The sequence below is a fragment of the Lipophrys pholis genome, assembly GCF_963383615.2.
Source record: "Lipophrys pholis genome assembly, chromosome: 22".
NCBI classification, from domain to species: domain Eukaryota; kingdom Metazoa; phylum Chordata; class Actinopteri; order Blenniiformes; family Blenniidae; genus Lipophrys; species Lipophrys pholis.
The window spans coordinates 19852834-19871247 of NC_137644.1; the positions used below are offsets into that span (position 1 = coordinate 19852834).

General features: G+C 46.9%; 1 protein-coding gene across 1 annotated transcript in view; it reads right to left on the reverse strand.

The window, feature by feature from the left end:
• Positions 1-413: 413 nt before the first annotated feature.
• The window catches only part of arid2 (AT-rich interactive domain 2), a 42202-nt gene continuing 24201 nt past the window's right edge, over positions 414-18414 (reverse strand). The window contains exons 5-21 of the mRNA XM_080492045.1: positions 15992-16210; positions 15000-15067; positions 13854-13923; positions 13468-13718; positions 11887-11983; positions 11591-11800; positions 11347-11511; positions 9058-9136; positions 8812-8946; positions 8284-8492; positions 5689-8015; positions 4319-4473; positions 4081-4219; positions 3881-3966; positions 2511-2634; positions 2335-2426; positions 414-2038 (exon numbers count right to left, since the gene is read on the reverse strand). Coding sequence (XP_080348171.1) covers positions 1927-2038; positions 2335-2426; positions 2511-2634; positions 3881-3966; positions 4081-4219; positions 4319-4473; positions 5689-8015; positions 8284-8492; positions 8812-8946; positions 9058-9136; positions 11347-11511; positions 11591-11800; positions 11887-11983; positions 13468-13718; positions 13854-13923; positions 15000-15067; positions 15992-16210 — 4538 coding nt within the window. The 3' untranslated portion in view covers positions 414-1926. The remainder of the gene's footprint in view (positions 2039-2334; positions 2427-2510; positions 2635-3880; positions 3967-4080; positions 4220-4318; positions 4474-5688; positions 8016-8283; positions 8493-8811; positions 8947-9057; positions 9137-11346; positions 11512-11590; positions 11801-11886; positions 11984-13467; positions 13719-13853; positions 13924-14999; positions 15068-15991; positions 16211-18414) is intronic.

Here is an 18414-nt window from a genome sequence, read left to right on the forward strand (position 1 = left end):
TGGAAAAAACAAACTACAAGAGTCAAAGTAATACCATCTCGATGTTTTAGTTGGAACAGAAACTTGTTTTGCATGTAGTTACCACATGTGGCCACAAGAGGGCAGAACAGCTGTACATGGATTAAATCCAGGTTGTTTTTGTTCCCGTGAGCAGTTTGCACGTTCTACCTGATGTGAGGTTTATTCTGGAACAAAGTATGAAACTTGTTTTAGTCCAGTTCGATCCAGTCAGGCACCATAATGCAAATCCAAAACGCATCAACCACAGCATACTAGAGAAATACTTTATATTTAAATATTATAGTACTGTATTTTTCTACCTCTTGTGCAACATGGTGAGATTTAGTTCCCCTGAAAGTGAAAAGAACGAATGAAAAAAAACCAAAACAAGAAACGAGTATAAAACCAAAGCAAAATGTTCAGTGTTTTATTTAAAAACTATAAACAGTCACCAAAGTAAATAAAGCCAATCTCTAACAGACTGTTAGGTCTATGTATAGTCACACATCCTACTGACACCGCAGAAATGAGGATGGGTCGGATGCGAATACGACAGGCAGTCAGAAATGTTACACAACACACAGTGGAGGACAGTCTGAGGACGTGAGCCGGAATGTGGCATGGTATTAAGAATGAAAAAATAGTACAATAAAACTCCACACTATATTAAGATAGAAAAAAGTAGTGAAGAAAATATCATACCTGCACGTAAAGCAAAGAACACAGGAGAAAACCTGTATAAAAACTCCATGTATTTAAACCAATTTACAAATACAAAAAAATCTCGGTACGCGCACCGCGGCCGTACAATGACAGAACGCTTACAGTGGATATATGTTACTTGTGTGTGTGTTTGTGTGTGTGTGTGTGTGTGTGTTTGTGTGTGTTGGAGGGGGAGGATGTGCGCGGGAAGAGAGGAAGGGGAAGAGAATACCTTCAATATTTTTTTTTCTTCTTCTACAAAATGACATGAGATATATTATTCCATACTCTTTCAGCCAGCAAAATGAGTTCTACAAGGTATTATAATACAAAAAATGTCACAGTTCCACAAAAAACTGTTTCCCCCTCCCTAAGCTTTACAGCATCAGTACCTTTGCAGAATTATTTACAGGTTTTTAAGTACATTCATCCACTGCTGAGTATAGAATCACATTAGATACAAGTGACCAGGGATCATAGAAAAGCAAAAAAAACAAAAACACAAAGAAAAAAACAAGACTACTTTATTCAATCCTGCCAAAGTAATGCTTCTATTACTCCACAGAGCAAGTTCTCCAGTGGCTGCATCGGCATGAAAGAGGATCTTCTTTATATATATATTCACAAAGTATTTACAGGATTCTTTTTTATTAATTGTAATGGTATTCATTTCAATAATAAATAAGTGAAAATATATTGACTCAAGTAAGAAAACCAAGCTACCAAGTTTCTAAAGAAAAAAACACAAAAAAAACAAAAAGTCTCTGCCAGTTGCCGACTGAGTTTCCTCCTCTGACCCGGTGGGACGCCATCGCTGGCCCCGCCCACCCAGACTCTTCAGTCCAGCGCCACGCTCACCAACGCACACGTCTGTTCACGGGACTCCAGGGAAACAATAGAAGACTACAAAAAACAAAACAAAGGAAATGTGCTCGTGTTCGGGGTCTCGTTGTGGAGTCCCTCAGGGAAGCAGTCTGAGTGCTCCCCCTGGTGGGCAGCTGGTGGAAGACCCCATGGCAGTTTGTTTGTTTTTTTCTCTCCATCTTCCTCGAGTGTTGGTGGAGGAGCGTCAGGGGTTTGAACGCAGGTTGGCAAGGAGGCCGGCGGGGGATGGGCGTCCCGTTCCTCTGCTCCCCGCCGCCGAACCCGCTACGGCTCGCCGGCGGCTGGCTCCGCCCACGAAGAGGGACGGGGGCGCGGCTTCTCCAGGTTGTCCTTTTGGCGTTAAGCCTGGAGCGAGCGTGTCAGTTCGTAAAGGCATTTGGCGAGCGTGGTGGAGACCTCCATGTTACTGAGCGCCAGCACCGACAGGTGCGTCTCATGCCGCTTTACCAACCTGACGGGGGGAGAAGAGAGTCAACGTCCCGTTTCCATGACAACAAAAATGGGTGTAATCACAAAACTCTCTTCTCTTTTGGCGCTCGGATCCACTGCAGCCGAGACTTTTTCAAATATTCTATATCGATGTGTTCATCGTGACGACACGTTTCTGAAAGCCTCGGACATTTCTCCACAGTCAACATTTATTAACGTCTTATTGTCCATTTACTGGGAATGTCTGAACGGTAATACTGCATAAAATACTATCAGCAGACTAAACACCTTCGCCGGGAGCTCGGCGTGGATACTTACATGCGACCGCAGTCCGAGTGCTTGGCGACGTTCTTTAACGTTAAGGCAGCAGTTAGTCGTATGTGTTTGGTCACTGGTCCTTCTTTCTCGTCCTGGAAAACAAAAACCTTCGTCAATCACAGAGACACACCAGGCTGAAGTACCAGCTGAAGAACTGTGTGTGTGTGTGTGCTCACAGTGAAGTCCCTGAAGACCAGGTTTCGAGAGCCTCTGCGAAGAGCCATGAGAGCTGCGCTTGGATGATTGACGATTGCTTTCGGTGCTCGTGGTGCCGGAGTGCTGCCTGCCGCCGGCGGAGTCCTACAGACAGACAGACAGACAGACAGACAGACAGACAGACAGACAGACAGACAGACAGACAGACAGACAGACAGACAGACAGACAGACAGACAGACAGACAGACAGACAGACAGACAGACAGACAGACAGACAGACAGTTAGTTAATATCGGTGTGGAAACTGAAAATAAAGTGTAAAAGCATCGGTTTGTGTTTTTAAGAAAACTTTACACGGCTGCAGAGCAACAAGTCCAGGAGAACCAGGACCAGGACCTGGACCAGGACCAGGACCAGGACCAGGACCAGGTCAATGTTCAGAAAAGACGGTCGAAAAACCAGCGGACGTGTTTCTTAAAGCCTCTAAAACATAAAATGTCCATCTCTGCTTGTCATCCTCAAATTTTGCCTAAATTCATGTTTTTTTCTCCAAAATATAGTAAATTATTGTCTCAAGTAAACAACTCATGACTGACCTCCAGTTTGTATTACGTCCAGTAACGAGCAACGTGATTGGTCAATTCATACCATGCGGTCTAGACCTTTGGAAAGGCGGCTTCTGATTGGTTCATAATTCTGTGAGTCATACTGACACGGGAGGAATACTGAGGAATTATATTATTATAGAATATCTATTGATCTATGATCAATCGAACTTTTCATTTCCATAATGTGACACGTTTGATTAACTGCACAACATTCATGCTTTTCATTGAAGAATAAAATCTAATATTCTTTGGAAATGCTGATTCTGATATAAGTATTGACAAACCCCCCCGGACAGATTTCTGCCTAAAACCTGGAGGCAAACAAAGTTATTGTCCAGCGAACGAAGAACTAAAGGTACATTACAAAATAAAAGTCAGAATATGAAACTAATATTTCCTTGATCCATTACAGATCCAAATACATGAATATTTCAAGCCTTAATATTTCTTGAAATTTGGACGATTGTGGCTCAGATAACATTAAATTCACTCTCAAAGAAATTGACTATTGGATAAAGTCAACAACAAAAAATTATTTATATCGTCAATAATGGTGGTGTGGAGATGGTGGAGGAGTCCACGATCTGGAACATTTTCAAAAAGTGATTCTGACCAGAGTCGTGATGTAAACGGTAACAAAAGCTTGAATTTTAACTTGTGAACATCGTCGTGTGGACGAGGCCTCAGCTGAGTGGTGCAGCAGTATGGCGGTACGGCAGTATGGCGGTACGGCAGTATGGCGGTACGGCAGTATGGCGGTACGGCAGTATGGCGGTACGTACTGGGAAGAAGTGTGATTGGGACTCTGCGCCTGCTGCTCCTCCAGTTTGAGTCCAGCCAGCAAAGCCTCTCGAGAACAGTGCTTATCCTGAGAACACAAAGAGACCAAACTATTCAGACTGATCACAACGATGGACGATGTTTAAAACATTAATACCAGAAAGGTGATGGAGGGGGAGGGGGAGGGGGAGGGGGGGGTTACCTGTAGGTGTGTGATGAAGGACAGTCTCTGTCGGGGGAAAGGTTCACACCCCTCCCACTGACACTGGCCTCCGTACACCTCCTTCCCACCGTGCTGCGTCGCTGCGTGGTAGAACACCTGAGTCGGCGTCTCGAACCATCTGGGGGAGGGAGGGGGGGGGGGGGGGGGGGGGACTCCATGTGAGCTTGGCGTTGACACAGAAAGACGATGCGGTGGTGGCGGACGTGGCGTTCCTTACCGTTTACACGACTGCCACAGACACTTGAAGTTCTGCCCTGCTTTCCTGCTCTGCTCCGGCGCCGCGGTGGAGGTTTGCTGTGCTGGGGGGTGGGGGCTGCGGCTGCGGCTGCCCGCCAGCTGGGGGGCGGGCGGCGGGGACGGGGTAACAGTGGGCTGTGGAGGAGACGCAGAGCGATGTCAGGCGGCGGCGAGTGACGGCGGTACATTGACAGTCAGAGAAGTGATGAAGTTGTTGGCTGAGATGTAACTCAGGCCTGACTGCTGGCAGGAGCTGTTCTCTCAGCCGATTGGCTGTCGGAGGCAGGTATCGGCGAGAGCCAGATGGTCTGGACTGGCTCCACCTTCTTAACCTCCAAACTTCATCCCACACATTCAGGTTTAGGTTTGAGATGTTGCTTCATTTCACAATTCAACCGTTTCTCCTTCCACACACCGATTCTTTCCTGTTTCACAAGAACATTCTAATCTAAACTCGCTCAGGTGAGATCCGTCTGGTTTCCTCCCCTCGTTCTCAACCCTGGGGTTTGGGTTAGGGTTAACATAACCCCAACCCTTTCGTTAACTGGTTTTAACTTGCATTCATGAAAATCACCAACCACATTGCTTATTTAAATAAACTAGAGCTGCACTCGGTAGAGCGCAGACTTTCACTAACACCACATTTGGCGGAACCGAGTTACCTGCATGATAGCCATTAGCTCATATCGATGCTAACGAGCCTTTCAGGTAGCTACATCACTGTGAAAGACTAAGCAGGGAGCGTCTCCATGGCAACAGACGCTGATCTCCATTGACCTCCTCCATCAGAAGCCTCTCATCCACTTCGTATCAGTTTTTTGGGATTTATTCAGAAACAGTCGTTAACGTCCCAAAATCTAACGGATTGGTCCTCGGATGATGATAAATCACCCCTGAAGAGTTCATGCAATTCAGGTGAGTAGTTTTTGTGAAAAGTTGGTCAAATACATACATACAAAGCATTAAATACCCGCAGTGGAAACCGTGATGTATGTAACGACACAGTACAATGACGCGATGATGAACATGAGGATTCGCCTCTCATTGCTCCGGCAGAATGAACACAGACGTTAACGTAAAGCACTGAAACTGAGCTTCAGTCGGACGCACCAAAAGCTTTTTCAGTTCATGAACAAAATACTTTGCATCTCGTGTCAATTTGAGGATCTCAACCACAAAATGCAGTTTTACTTTTTTTAGTTTGCTTTTCGATCGTAGAAGACTTTGACCAACAGAAGAAACACAAAACGTCTCACACTGGTTCTGTAAATGCTTGTAAGATATTCCCTGGCAGACCCGACAAGTCGCACTACGAGTGGCCGGAGCGTCGGAAGGCGCTCAGTGACTCACCGTAGTTGCAGCTGCCTGTGTGGGCGAGCAGTTCCTCTGCTGAGCGGCGTTCTCTATTGCTACTTTGGCTACTGTGCTTGGGTCTGTTCCTGCCGGCACCGCCACCATGGTGGCGCTGCTGCCGGCGTTGTTGGGGTCGCTGATGGTGATGATCCGCACGCCCACCTTGTTGGGGATCCCCGAGGGCGCCGCAGACGAGCCGCGCTCTTCGCTCTCGGCCGGCCTCTTCAGGCCCCGCCCCTCGGAGGCGACCCCGTTGGCCGGAGAGGCGGCGGGACTCTGGGAGGTAACAGTAACGGTGGGGGGGCAGGGGGAGTTGGGGAGCAGTTGCTGTCTCAGCACAGGCGTGGCGTGGCCCGGCCCTAAAGGTCCGTTAGTTAGTTCCGAGGGAGGTCGGTTGCCTGCTGCCTGGGGTCCATTGGCCAGGCGCTCGGCCTGCTGGGCTTTGGCAGTGTCCTGCTGGGGAGGAGGGGGGCTCGGGAGGGGGGGGTCGAAGCTGCGGCTCCTCTCAGAAGGACCCACCTCCCCGTTCCCCAAGAACTGTTTGGAAGCAATGTGATTTGGAATGTTTTTGTTAAAGTTTCCACCGCTGTCGACCCGGTCAAAGTCACACACCCCGTTGACCAGAGTCTTTTTGGGGTCGGGGTTCACCTCCGCCGGGGCGTTGGCGCCTGGAGAGAGGGCCTGCTTCCCATTAGCAGGGTGACTCTCACTAGCTGGGCCATTGAGTGCTCCCTGGCTGTTCCCTGAGTGGTATGGAGGTAGATTAGACTCCATGCACTTCCGACCGTTTAGCAGCTTGGCCCCCGCCGCCACATCGCCGTTACTGGTTTTGCCGTTGGAGGAATCTCCATCTGCCAAGGAAGAGTTCTCCATCACCTCGATCTTCCTCTCGTGGATATGCAGCCCCGTGGCGTCCTTGGCCTCCTCCTCCTTTTGACAAATGATCTTGTCTCCTCGGAGGGGGGCTGGCAGTGGTGGAGGTGGAGGTGGTGGGGGAGGGGGGGCTGCCGGGGCGTGGTGGGGTACTGTCCCGGTAGAGAACGGAGGAGACACGGCTCCCTGACTGACCGCAGCCACAGCAGCCGTGGAGGAGGTGAAGCCAGTGTTGGGGACCACGGTGAAGGTGACCTGTCCCGACGCTACGGGGCTCTGGATGATGGTGGCGCCTCCCGGGCTACTGGTGGAGATGAGCTGGCCCGGCAGGAGCTGAACCGTCTGCAGCGCCGGGGCGGCTGCAGCCGGGAGCTGGCCTGGCACCAGCTGGACGTTGAGCTGTGGAGGCTGAGGGGAAGGGTTCTGGTTGGTGTAGCCCGTCTGGTAGATGACCTGTGGACTCTGGGGTATCGTGTTGTTTGGGGGGGGCACCTGGGGAGCCGGAAGGATGAGCTTTCCTCCCGGCGTTGAAGGCCCTCGCTTTGGAAGCAGTAGCTGTTTGATCAAGCTGGACTCGGTGGAGGTAGGCTGAGCGGGGGGAGGCTGGGACAGGAGCTGCAGCGGCGGCTGTTGGTGGCGTTTGATGGACAGAGCATGGCTGACAGTCTGGTTGGGCTGGACCTGCGTGCTGGAGTGAGAGGAAGGAGGCGGGCAGGGACTGGAAGCAGCTCCAGGCTGCCCCGCTATCTGGATAGTCTGGGCACCCGGCATGGCGGAAGGGTTGGCAAGAACGATCTGGTGTATGGCGGGGGAGTAGGCGGGGTTCTGCTGGGGGCTGGGACTGACGATGACCACACTCTGCGCCTGCTGCTGAGCCTGCTGGTTGGTCGGCGCTATTGTGGCTGCTGGGCCGCCTGACTGGCTTGGCGCTGGTTTGGGAGCGATATTCTGAAATGTGACACGCGACGACGCTTGGGGGTTGGGCGCCTGAGCGGAGGAGGATGGCGCAGACTCTGCCTGGGTGGCTCCAGACAGGGGCGGGGTTTGAGGCAGGGGCGGGTGCTGGGTGATTGGAGGGCACACCCCTTGTACCCTGGCGGTGAGGATGTGGCCCTGCGGTACCTGCTGAAATAGCGTGACAGGCGTCCCCATGGGGAGCATTGGGGAGTGCTGCTGCTGCGCCGCCGCCGGGTTCTGAGGGCTGTGGTTCTGCGTGGCCGCGGCAGATGTTGGAATCTGGACTATCGGACCAGTTCGGATCTGCTGCTGCTGCGCTGCTGCCAGAGGATTTGGTGATAACTGTGGAGACGCCTGTGGAGGCACCGGATGACGGGGAACAGTCTGGTGGCTGGCATGAGGAGGTTCCTGTGCAGTGGTGGAGGGGGAGGAGCCACCGGCGCCTGCAGGCCGGACGTACTGGGGTCCGAGAACAGGATGCCCGGGTGGCAGGCCTGGTGAGAGGGTGACACACAAACCCGGAGCAGCTTAGAAACAAGGTGCAGCTTGGAAAGAATGGATCTACCAAGAAAGTTTTTATGCTTTGAATTGAGGCTCCGTTCACACGACAACAATTCAGGTGAAAACGCAGGATTCTTCTAAAGCATTTAAGATGACGACACTCAGGTCTTCGTCTTAAACGACATTCTGATATTAAGATCAGCTTCTATGTGGAAATTCTCGCAGCAGAAATGCAAAGAGGAGGAAAGAAAAGCCACGTACCTGTTGGAGGAGCCTGAGGGTCTCCAGGTGCGTCGTGCCGAGCTGCTGGAGGCGGGGTGGCTGCTGCCGGGTTCTGCTGAGGCTGCTGGTAGTACAACTGGATGGGAAGGGGGATGGACCGCCGCCTCAGGCCCACCAGGAGGATGTGAACCTGGCTGCTGGCCTTCTGCTCATCGTGTCGTCGCATCGTGTGGTTGGGGAACACGGTTCTGTGGCGGCGGAGGAGGGAAAGAAGATTAGCACTGAGAGGAAACTACTGAGCAGGAGTGTTTACAAATCCAGGTTTACATGTCAACACATGCTTGTAGAGAGCAGAGGGTCTCTATTGAGGGACACAGATTTTCCCTGGTATAAACGCCTCAGGTATAATATATCAATTCAGTCTTTCATGTTTTCTAGTGTATCCAGGTAGAAACTGTCTAGAATTGTTCTGCAGGATCGTTATTGAAGAAACAGCAGCAGTGGTGGTTCTTCATGTGAAGGTACTGATGGTCTCTGTTGTGCCTGAAGACATAAGTATTGACTGACCGCAGACATTTGAGGAAGCCGGTAGAATTCAAGATGTTGCTCCGTCCCATCTTGCTGCATGTGGCCAGGTACTCTGAGTACATTTCTGAACGAGACACTGTGCCCTCGGGGTTCGTCTCGAAGTGTGCATTTAACCTGTTGGACGACACAGAAGAGAGGGAGGCGGTTGTTGTGACGCGAGGAGAAAAGATGGAGGAATATCAGTTTGTTTCTCATGGTACGTTATGATAAAGTCATCCCTCTTACCACTGCAGTGTGAATTTCTCCCCGTCCAGTTCCACGATACCAGGAGGAGGCGGAGCCGACTGAACCGGGACCCTCGTTACTGTGCAAACACAGAGAGAGAAAAGCACATGATGAATCTCCTCTATCCTCGAAATGGGTTTCAGCTTTGCGGTGCTACCGAGTCCGGCCACTAGGTGTCAGCAATCCAAAAAGTTTGCCTGAACTAATGTCAGAAGGGTTCAGTGCACAGAGGGGTCACCAGCTAATTTACACTCAGGAACAGGAAAGTCATAAATACACAGAATTACCCAGAATGATTCCCTCCATTTTCCAGAAGTAACAGTGACGTGCGTTTATCTTTCATTTCAACTTGAAATCATTAATATCATGAATTATTTAAAACAACCGTTTCATCAGAGGCAGATAAAGGTAAACTAGTCAGTTATGTCAAATTTCTTTAATATGCAATTGTCTTGTCACTAATCTTTTATTCCTCTGCTGTAACAATATCATGGTAACGAGAAATATATAAGAGAAAATCAAAATTCTTGAAAAACAAAACAAACAAAAAAAACAATCCACTATACTATTCACCAATATACTAATACTAATGATACAACTGTCCAATCAGAGACAAAATGCAGGAACTTTTTCAGTTTCGACAAAAACACATTTTCACTTATTTTACACGATTCTACAAATCTAAATAAATCAAAGTGTCGCAGTCATAAATAAGGTTTCAGTAGAATTAGCAGGTTAGAGACATGAAAAGAATCTATTCATGGAGGTTGTTTGTTGTGAGCAAGTCTGAAGAACTGCTGCAGCTTTGAGCGGCGCTGTTCACATCTCTCTCTCTCTGTGCATAGGAACAAATAAACAAATAAACGATGCCGACAGCAGCTGATATTTAATGTTTGTGGTCAAATCTGTTTGGTTTCTTGTTGGTTTGAAGTCGTTAAAAGCTCACGTCGCTCTCGCATACATACAAACAACTTTCACTGCCAACGCAGAGTCACCGACTGTCTTGTGACAATTTGCATTACCGGTGTTCTTAATGTTGTTTGCATACGAGCGCTCCAGCCTGGCAGGCTGGCTCTGCTGAGCGAGGTCAGCCCAGAGAAACACTCTTACATGACAATGTTTTAAAGAGGAAACTGTTTTTCTGTGCGAGGAGATCGACAACAGGAATGGAGATGCAGCTCACTCTTTTGAATTGAACAGTTTCCTCCGACAAAGTGTACAAACATCACATCACCTCCATGATCACCATTTTCACAGATGATACCGAGTTAACCTACATGATGAAGACACCTTTTAAAATTGCCTGAATATTTACTTCGTGATGTTCTTCTCATGCAAGCATGTGGTTGTAAACACACACATGCAGCAGCAAAGATCCACGTGAAAACACAGCACCTCCTAGAGGCCTAACATGCAAACTGCAGCATGTCTGGCTTTCCAAAGAATTTCCTTCTGAAAGTGAAACTATCCTGAAATGAAAATGGAAATACCTCCAGTCGATTATTGCCATTTAATCAAGGCGTATAACTTAAACCAACCGTTTCTGAATTCTACATTTTCCAGTTTCAATCTACGATACTCTGAAGAACCTGCATGTAGCAGTGAATAACAACCAAACGCTAAGCTGTTACATCTTCAGTGTATAAAGTAGCTGAGCAGGTTCTTCATCAATCCCAAGGTTGGTGGTTCAATCCCCGTTTCCACCTCCCCCTGTGCTCAAGTGCGCTCGGACAAGACACTGAACCCACGTTTCTTCCAATAGAAGTCAAACATCTTGTTTCATCTGGAGTGGACCGGACTGGTAAAATAGAGTCATGATAACCTTTAAATTTAATTTATTTTTAAAGTTATTCTTTGTTGTGGTGCAGAGTACACATGATGGAAATGTCTAAAAATCTAATAATTACTATGGAAAATGTCCACAATCTCACCACGAAGCCAATTTTAATGAAATCTTTTGCTGCAAAATAAACTAAAATGTCCCAGAACTTAGAAAATGTGTTTAAAAATATACATTTTCTTTGAAATCATCACAATTTGCTCGGTCGGCTGGATTGGTGTCTTGGGAGGCATGAGTTTTATGTTTTATTCACAAGCTGAGCAGCTATTTGTCAAATAAATTGACTCTTTTTACCTATTTAAACTACCTGCATATTCATGGATACTTAAAAAAAGATGCTTTATTCAACTAACTAATATTTTAGACAATCACTTTATCATCAAAAATGTTCATTTCCCCTTGAATTAAGAGTATAAAGTAGTGGACATGTCAGCTGCAGCGAGACTCACCCGGCGCCGGCGTTCCCTGTATGGCTGCAGGTACCTGCTCCACCAGCTGCGGTCGGACCTCCGCTGCCTGATCGGCGCTGGCCTGATGCTCGATCAACCGCACGGCGGTGAGGGCGTCGGGTCCGAACGTGTGAAGGTCAACAGATACTAACCGCACCAGGAGATCTGCAGGAAAGAGTGGAAATATAAAGTGTGAGCATTCTGCGTCACAGTTAATCCGCAGTTCACCAGCGCAAAACCATACCTATGCTGCGGTCCACAGAGGCTATTTTGCCACAGGGAATCTCCCCGAGCTGAGCCAGCAGGTAAAGGACCTCCAGGGAGGCCATGAGTAACATGAGGTCCGGCAGGGTGAGGAGCATCATGACCTCCCGGTACGAATCCTGGTCCACGTACTCACAGATTAGCATGCCATTGTCCTCCACTTTGCTGAGGTTACCCAGGATCTCCATGGCTAGAAGGAGATGCAATACAAGGGTCATTTCATCCCAGAGACTCGTCACTTACACTGTCAACAACAGGAACATCCATGGGTCTCACCTCTCATCTTAAGGAACCGGTCCCTGGACATCAAGCATTTGGTAATGGTGTGAAAGATCAGATGTGTCGTCCGAAAGTCAACAGGATCCAGCTGGAGCTGCAAGAAGGAACGAGATTTATACAACCAACAACATTCATCAAGACGTTACAGAGATCCTACTCATTACTGTGATTGTGGGTCAAAGGTCGCCCGTATCTGCATCATTACATGACCGATATATGTTCATGGTCATGACGTATACGACGGCAAAATGTGCTCCAGCATTCACATAATAGATTAAAAAAGGCGTTGCGGTGCGTTATCTGCATACCACCATTCAATTAATGACATCAAAGGCTTAGCTGATGATATCTGGACTCTACCGCCCGGCGTCCTAAAATAGAGCGCAGATACGACGAGCTCATCAACACGCGTCTGATATCAAGAAAAGTCACGTTAAAACTGAAGCGAGGTCCTGCAGTGAGTCCGCTGTGGATCCACTCTACGTTTCATTCCAAGTCTGTGTCGGCGAGGGAATAAGAGAATTCATCCCAAATGTGTGTGTGAATGTTATTCTATAAAGCAGACGGTTGGGAAGTGACAGGGAACGCCATCTGTACCTACAGCAGCAAATAGACTGACCCCACAGGACAGCATCGCTCACAAGTCCGTCTGATCCGAGATAAACCTCAGCAGTTTCCCCAGCTACTTCCTCAAACTGCTTCTGAAGACAGACAGCCTGGACTGCTTGTAATTTGACACTAGCTTCACATTTAGCTTGTTGCAGCAAATTAGATTTTTCGGTCTTAAAACTGCTTTGTCTGAATGTCACCGACCGCAGCGATGTCAGAGTGAACATGCTGGAGTTACTACTTCAGAAAGACGATTGGACACGCAGATCATCACACATTCACAGGTGGAAGAATAAAATATTAATTCTACACAAAGTACAGTCCAGATTGCACGGCCTGACAGGACGACAGGGACGATCAGATGAGCGTTTACACGACATTTCAAGTGAAAATGCATCATTTTCATGTTTTCCTTTCAGAAAGTTTCCGCGTTTGGACAACAGCGTTTGAAAACGACGTCCTTTTACACGGAAACAGCAGAAATGCAGAAAACAAAGTCATGAAACAACCAAGTGCCGGGAGTACCGGACTGAGAATCAAGACATTCCGGAGGCAAACTTTGCTATTGCCCAGCGACTGAACATGTGCAGAACAACTATTTACTGCAGCGATCAGAAAAGTTCCGTTTCCAAGGAGTCAAATCAGTTGTGTTTTCAGTGACTGCGAGCACTGTTGTCGTTTAAACGGACGCTCAAAATGCAACGAAAGTTTCCCTTTGTACATGAAAATGTCGTTGTGTAATCAAGGCCTTAGTCAATAACTGTAAACTCAGCGAATGAGACGATGCAGTTCAGTGACTTCACTTTAATATTAACTGAACTGACTGTTGTACTTCAGTTCAGGCTGCTTTAGAGTAAAAACGTTTTTTGCAGCATTAAGCAGTGAAGACGGCGCCCGATAGACTCAGCTGATATAAAACAACATCATATCTGCGTTTTGGAAGTGAAACCGCTCCACCGCCGGTCGTACCTCGGCAGCCACGTTGCCCAGCGTGTCGAGTCCGAGCTGTCGGAGTGAGATGAGGTTACAGTGGGCACAGAGCAAAAGGAAGCGCAGGCACGTTCGGTTTGCCGCTAGCAGCTTGACGTTGGCCTCCTCGAAGGAGAGGTTTCTCAGGATGACGGCGACCTGCAGCACCCGCTGGGCCTCCATGTCGCTGATGCCCGAGTTCCGCGGCGGGTGGAAGATGCTCTGCCAGCGCGTCGCACACGACGTACCATCTGCAACGAGAGGGATCAGTGCCGGGGGGTGGCAAGACTCTGTTGGAGGAACTGGTGGCATAATGCTTTGGGCTGCTCAAACGGGAGAAAAGAAGTATTATTATTATTATTATTATTAGCACTGAGCTTGGTTACCTTGTGGTGGGCTGTTCTTGTCCCAGATGAGCTCCCTGACTTCAGCGTCCTCCACCACCTCCTTCCAGAACTGCAGTAAAACAGAAGCAGTTTGTCAAAAACCAACTTCCTGCTGCAGTGCATCCATTCAGTCATGTCAACAGAGTGGCAGACGGCACACAACAGGCTTCATTAATCTCCGGTTACCACATTATGACTGTAGACAATAGAAATAAAATGAGGTGAGCGTGAGGTCAGGCTATGAATAAGACTGAAGGTTTAAAAATATAACCAGGAAGCTTCAAAATCACTGCAACGCCACCGATTCGGTGGATTTTTCCATTCACTCATTGGAAACAGATACTCCATTTCAAAATGAATAATGCATCTGTATTCAAACATCCGAGGTACAAGTACCAGCTACCATCTTTAGTCAGTAATATGGTTCCCAACCAGAGCTAAAGCTGTACTCCGTTTCTTTTACATGTTTGAAACAGCCAAATAAAAACCGGATGAGATAAATAGTGTGATGCAATCTACCTAAAAACATAATGTTTTTAACCCCTTCATACATATAGTGTGTATTTTAACATGTTAAATTGTCAAAAAAATTTCCATTTGCTCCCAAAACTACATGTGAATGTTAATGTGATGTGATTGCGAGCAGTCCAGGGTTTTACCGGCCTTTGATCGACACCGTCGGTATAAAAGAGGATGGATGTTGAGTCTGCTCATCAAACAACGTGAAAGGTTGTGGGGTTTATGTGCCATTCCATAACCAGCCACCAGGGGGCGACCAGCAAGGTTCTGGCTTGACTTTAATGGCGGTCAGCCCTCCACCAGAATAAACTGTTAAGTTGTCAAACCTGAAATCTACAGTGCAGCTTGAAATTAGGACTCATTTTACTCTAGAAGGGTCTCATGAAGCCTGGAGCCGAGGTGAGGCTCCGTACAGCTGGATGGTGAGCAATCTACTAGATAAACAGCCCAGAGTGACGACATCGTGTTAAGACAACCATGTGGCTTTTTATATTGAAGGGGAAAACTATGACGACTGCAAATATTATGTATGTAGTGACACTGTGATATGGACTCAGGTAGGGAGATGATTTCATCCCGATTGTAATTTCCACATCACGACTCGAAGATGTTGATTGAATGCGTTACCCTGACAAAGTCCCGAGAGGTTTTCTCCTTCCAGTCCATCCCGAACACCGCGGAGAAGCTGCCTAGTGCTGAAACAACACAGACGGAACATCACAAATACATTCTTCTTTGACCTTTGGCTTTTATTCCCCGCGACAAATTATATTTAGGAGGTGCTAAAGAGTCAACCTTTGATCCAAAACAGAAAAAGTGGAAGCCAGAGGCGTGCAGTGAATACAGAAAAAGAATAATCCGTCATCTGGAGGTTTCATAGAGTCCAGTGACGAGTGACGTCACACAGCGGACAGGTTTTTAATTTATGCCTTAATAGAGATTTTTCTGAGCAAACCAAAGCAGAGATACATAGTTATACATGTGATCTCATTTTAAATTCATTTACACACCAGTCATTTCCAAAAGGACAATTAACGGGCTAAAAAGAGCTTTAAGAAACGACTAAAATGAGAAAAAATGGCTAATTTATTTATGCATTTTTCCAAATTTATGGTGGTTTTAAACAAACCAAGAAAATGACAACCAAAAGAAAAAAACCTTTAAAATAAGGGGAATACGTGCTTAAGGGTTAGGGTTAGTATATAACCCTAGTAATAACTGCTTATTATAGAGCCAAACTAGTAAAAACAGCTCAAATGTCAAAGTTGTTTAAAAAAAGCCATTTAAAAAAGGGTAAAATGGCCAAAATCTGGTAAAAATAACCTGAAAATGTTGTGAAATGTTTCCCTTTGTAATTGAAGCTTCATGAATGCAAATTTTTGCAGGTAAACCAAAACTATACATGAAACTTATTACGTTTTTTTCACCAAATTTTAATGATAAATGTGATTTTGCGGCTCCACATAAAGGGACAAAAACGTCTCTTTTGGTGTTAAGGTCGCAGACCGCTGACCTAGAACAAGAAATCAATGGAACCTGAATATAATCGATCTTTACACAACTTCAATGTCTGACCATCTCGTTTCAACCACGCTGAGAAAGAGAGAGTGATGACGTACAGTCGTCGAAGACGCCAGCGTGCGCCAGCAGCAACGTGACCAGTTTGGGGTCCTTGTCCAGCTGCATGGCGTGCTTGCTCTCGTTGGAAAGCAGAGTGCAAACGTTGACGGCGAAGTCCACTTCATTTGGGAGGCCCGAGAGGAGAGACAGCACCAGTTTGTTGTAGTCGCACGGCGCAACGAAGTCCGTAGACAGTCCATAGCTTTGGCGAAGATAGTCTGAGAAGACAAGGGGGGAAAAAAGGGAACAAATTCAGACGTTCTAAAGTAGAGAACATCTTGTCACACAGATGTGTTAAGATATTCGGGAGCTAGACACAAATCAAGTGGCACAATTTCCCGTTGGATTCAGCAGCTGCTTTGAGATCCCAGAGGAACGGAGCAAGTTAGTTTCTACTATCAGACGAGACCTCGACCCTATCCGTTTAGAGTACGCCCGTTTTATAGTTCATCAATTTTTCATGCCATATTTACTTTGTTTCACGTGGGCAATACGTACGACATAAAGAGCATGCATGATTCAACACAAACCACAAAGGAACGCTGCACATTAAAAGCAGGAACCTTCCGCACCAGTTTTCTTCAATTCTTCAAAAACACTTGTAAAAAATATATTTAGCTGCAATTACTCCACCTGATATTTATTGTTGCTCTGCCGATCACTGAGAATGTATAGTGTTTAATCATAACACATGTTACACAAAGTGGATTTTCCTGCACGGTGTAAATCAGCTTCTAAACGGCACTTTGGGAAATTGGGAGATGACGTGCTCGTCTCTAACCCAGTGTGCTTTGACGGTACTTCCATCTACAAAATCAAACACAGGGTAGTAGGTACGCCGCGTCAGGGGGGAAAAAGTGGACTATAGACGGTGCAATGGAGCGATCCACAAGCACATTTAAATATTAAACTGCAGGGAAGCACAGTTGCTGCTGAAGAGAATGAAACGCTCTAACATGGAAGATGTTCATCCTGAGCCACAAAACATTTGGCCACACGAAGCTGGAGCTCAAAAATATAGTCAGATATATATATTTATCTTTAATGTACACATTTCTACATCTGTGTCCAAATCCTGACGGTGTGATAGTGCAAGCGGTTTCCTTTATTAAAGTATGGCAGAGTAAAATTGTACGTCTACTAAACTCTTATGAAAGAAAGGCGCTGCCCATTCAGCAAAACAGTTTTTAAAATGCATGTTCAGCAAATACATCTTAAGCACTTTCCTAAAAATCAACATGAAAACACAAACCAGAGACAACCCCCGAGGTTTTACCACACAAACAAACTCACACAGCACAGTAGGCTCTTTCTGACCAATCCCTCGTTCACATGACCACGTTTCAAATGAAAACTAAAAGCAGAACGTGGCCTGGGAGCCATGACAGTCTGGAGGCTACAAGTGGTGTTATTGTCCATCTACTATTTCAAAAAGCAGTCTTTTCTCCCATTTTCACAGAGACGGAACATTTAAGAAGTTCCGTTTTCAGCGATGAGTGCAGATCAGTGCAGATCGACGACTCCCGGAACGCTATGAAAGTTTCCCATAATCATTTGAATATGTACATTAACCTCGGCACTTGTTTATGCTTCATGTAAATATATGACATTTGACCTCCGCAGGTTATCGGGAGCCAGAATCAGACGCAGAGCGTCTTGATGTAATGATTGCAGCGTGTAAAGATGAGCAGAACCAGAGGAGAGTCTTTAAGCTCCCCCTGCACACCTTCACTCACTTTAGCCTCAGATTTATTCTGCCTTTAACGGACTTTTAAGCGAACCAAATGGGGCACTAAGCCGCTCAGTGGAAGCTATCTTTAGTTCAAATTAGCGTGATGAGCCGTGTCGTGTCTGACTGAAGGAAATTAATGTTCCACAACTTTTAATTGTGTTTGTGTTCGATTCAGTTCGCTTTAGTGATGGGCTTTTTTTTTTTTTTTATAATTAAAAGACTAATATGAAATTCTAACTGTATGGAGAAGTCATGTCTTGAATACTCTAAAATATACATGATTCTCTTTGTTGACAAAGTAATTATACTCTGACAAAGAGGCGAGAGGCCTCTCAGCAGCGTGGCTTGATTTTCTGCCATCCATTACTTTGTGTGCATTGGTGTCATTCCCGCGTACGCTGGGTATTTCAATTTGGTGCAGGGTCTTTGTAGACCGCCGCCTCTGGAAACCAATCATAACACCGAGCGCAGTCCTGCTGAGTGAATTTGATTTCCATGCTGAAAAGGTTTGTGCAGGGAAATGTAATTCAGCCGAGTTGCCATTGTAGCAGCAGCAGCTCGTGTCTGAGCTCGTCCTCCGGCACCTGCAGCGAGGTGCAGAGCGCCGCCGTGCGACGCCCCGCCTGACAGACGTGGCTTTATGAGCTGAATGAATCAACGCTTGTCGCAGGCCTCGGAGACAAACGGGCC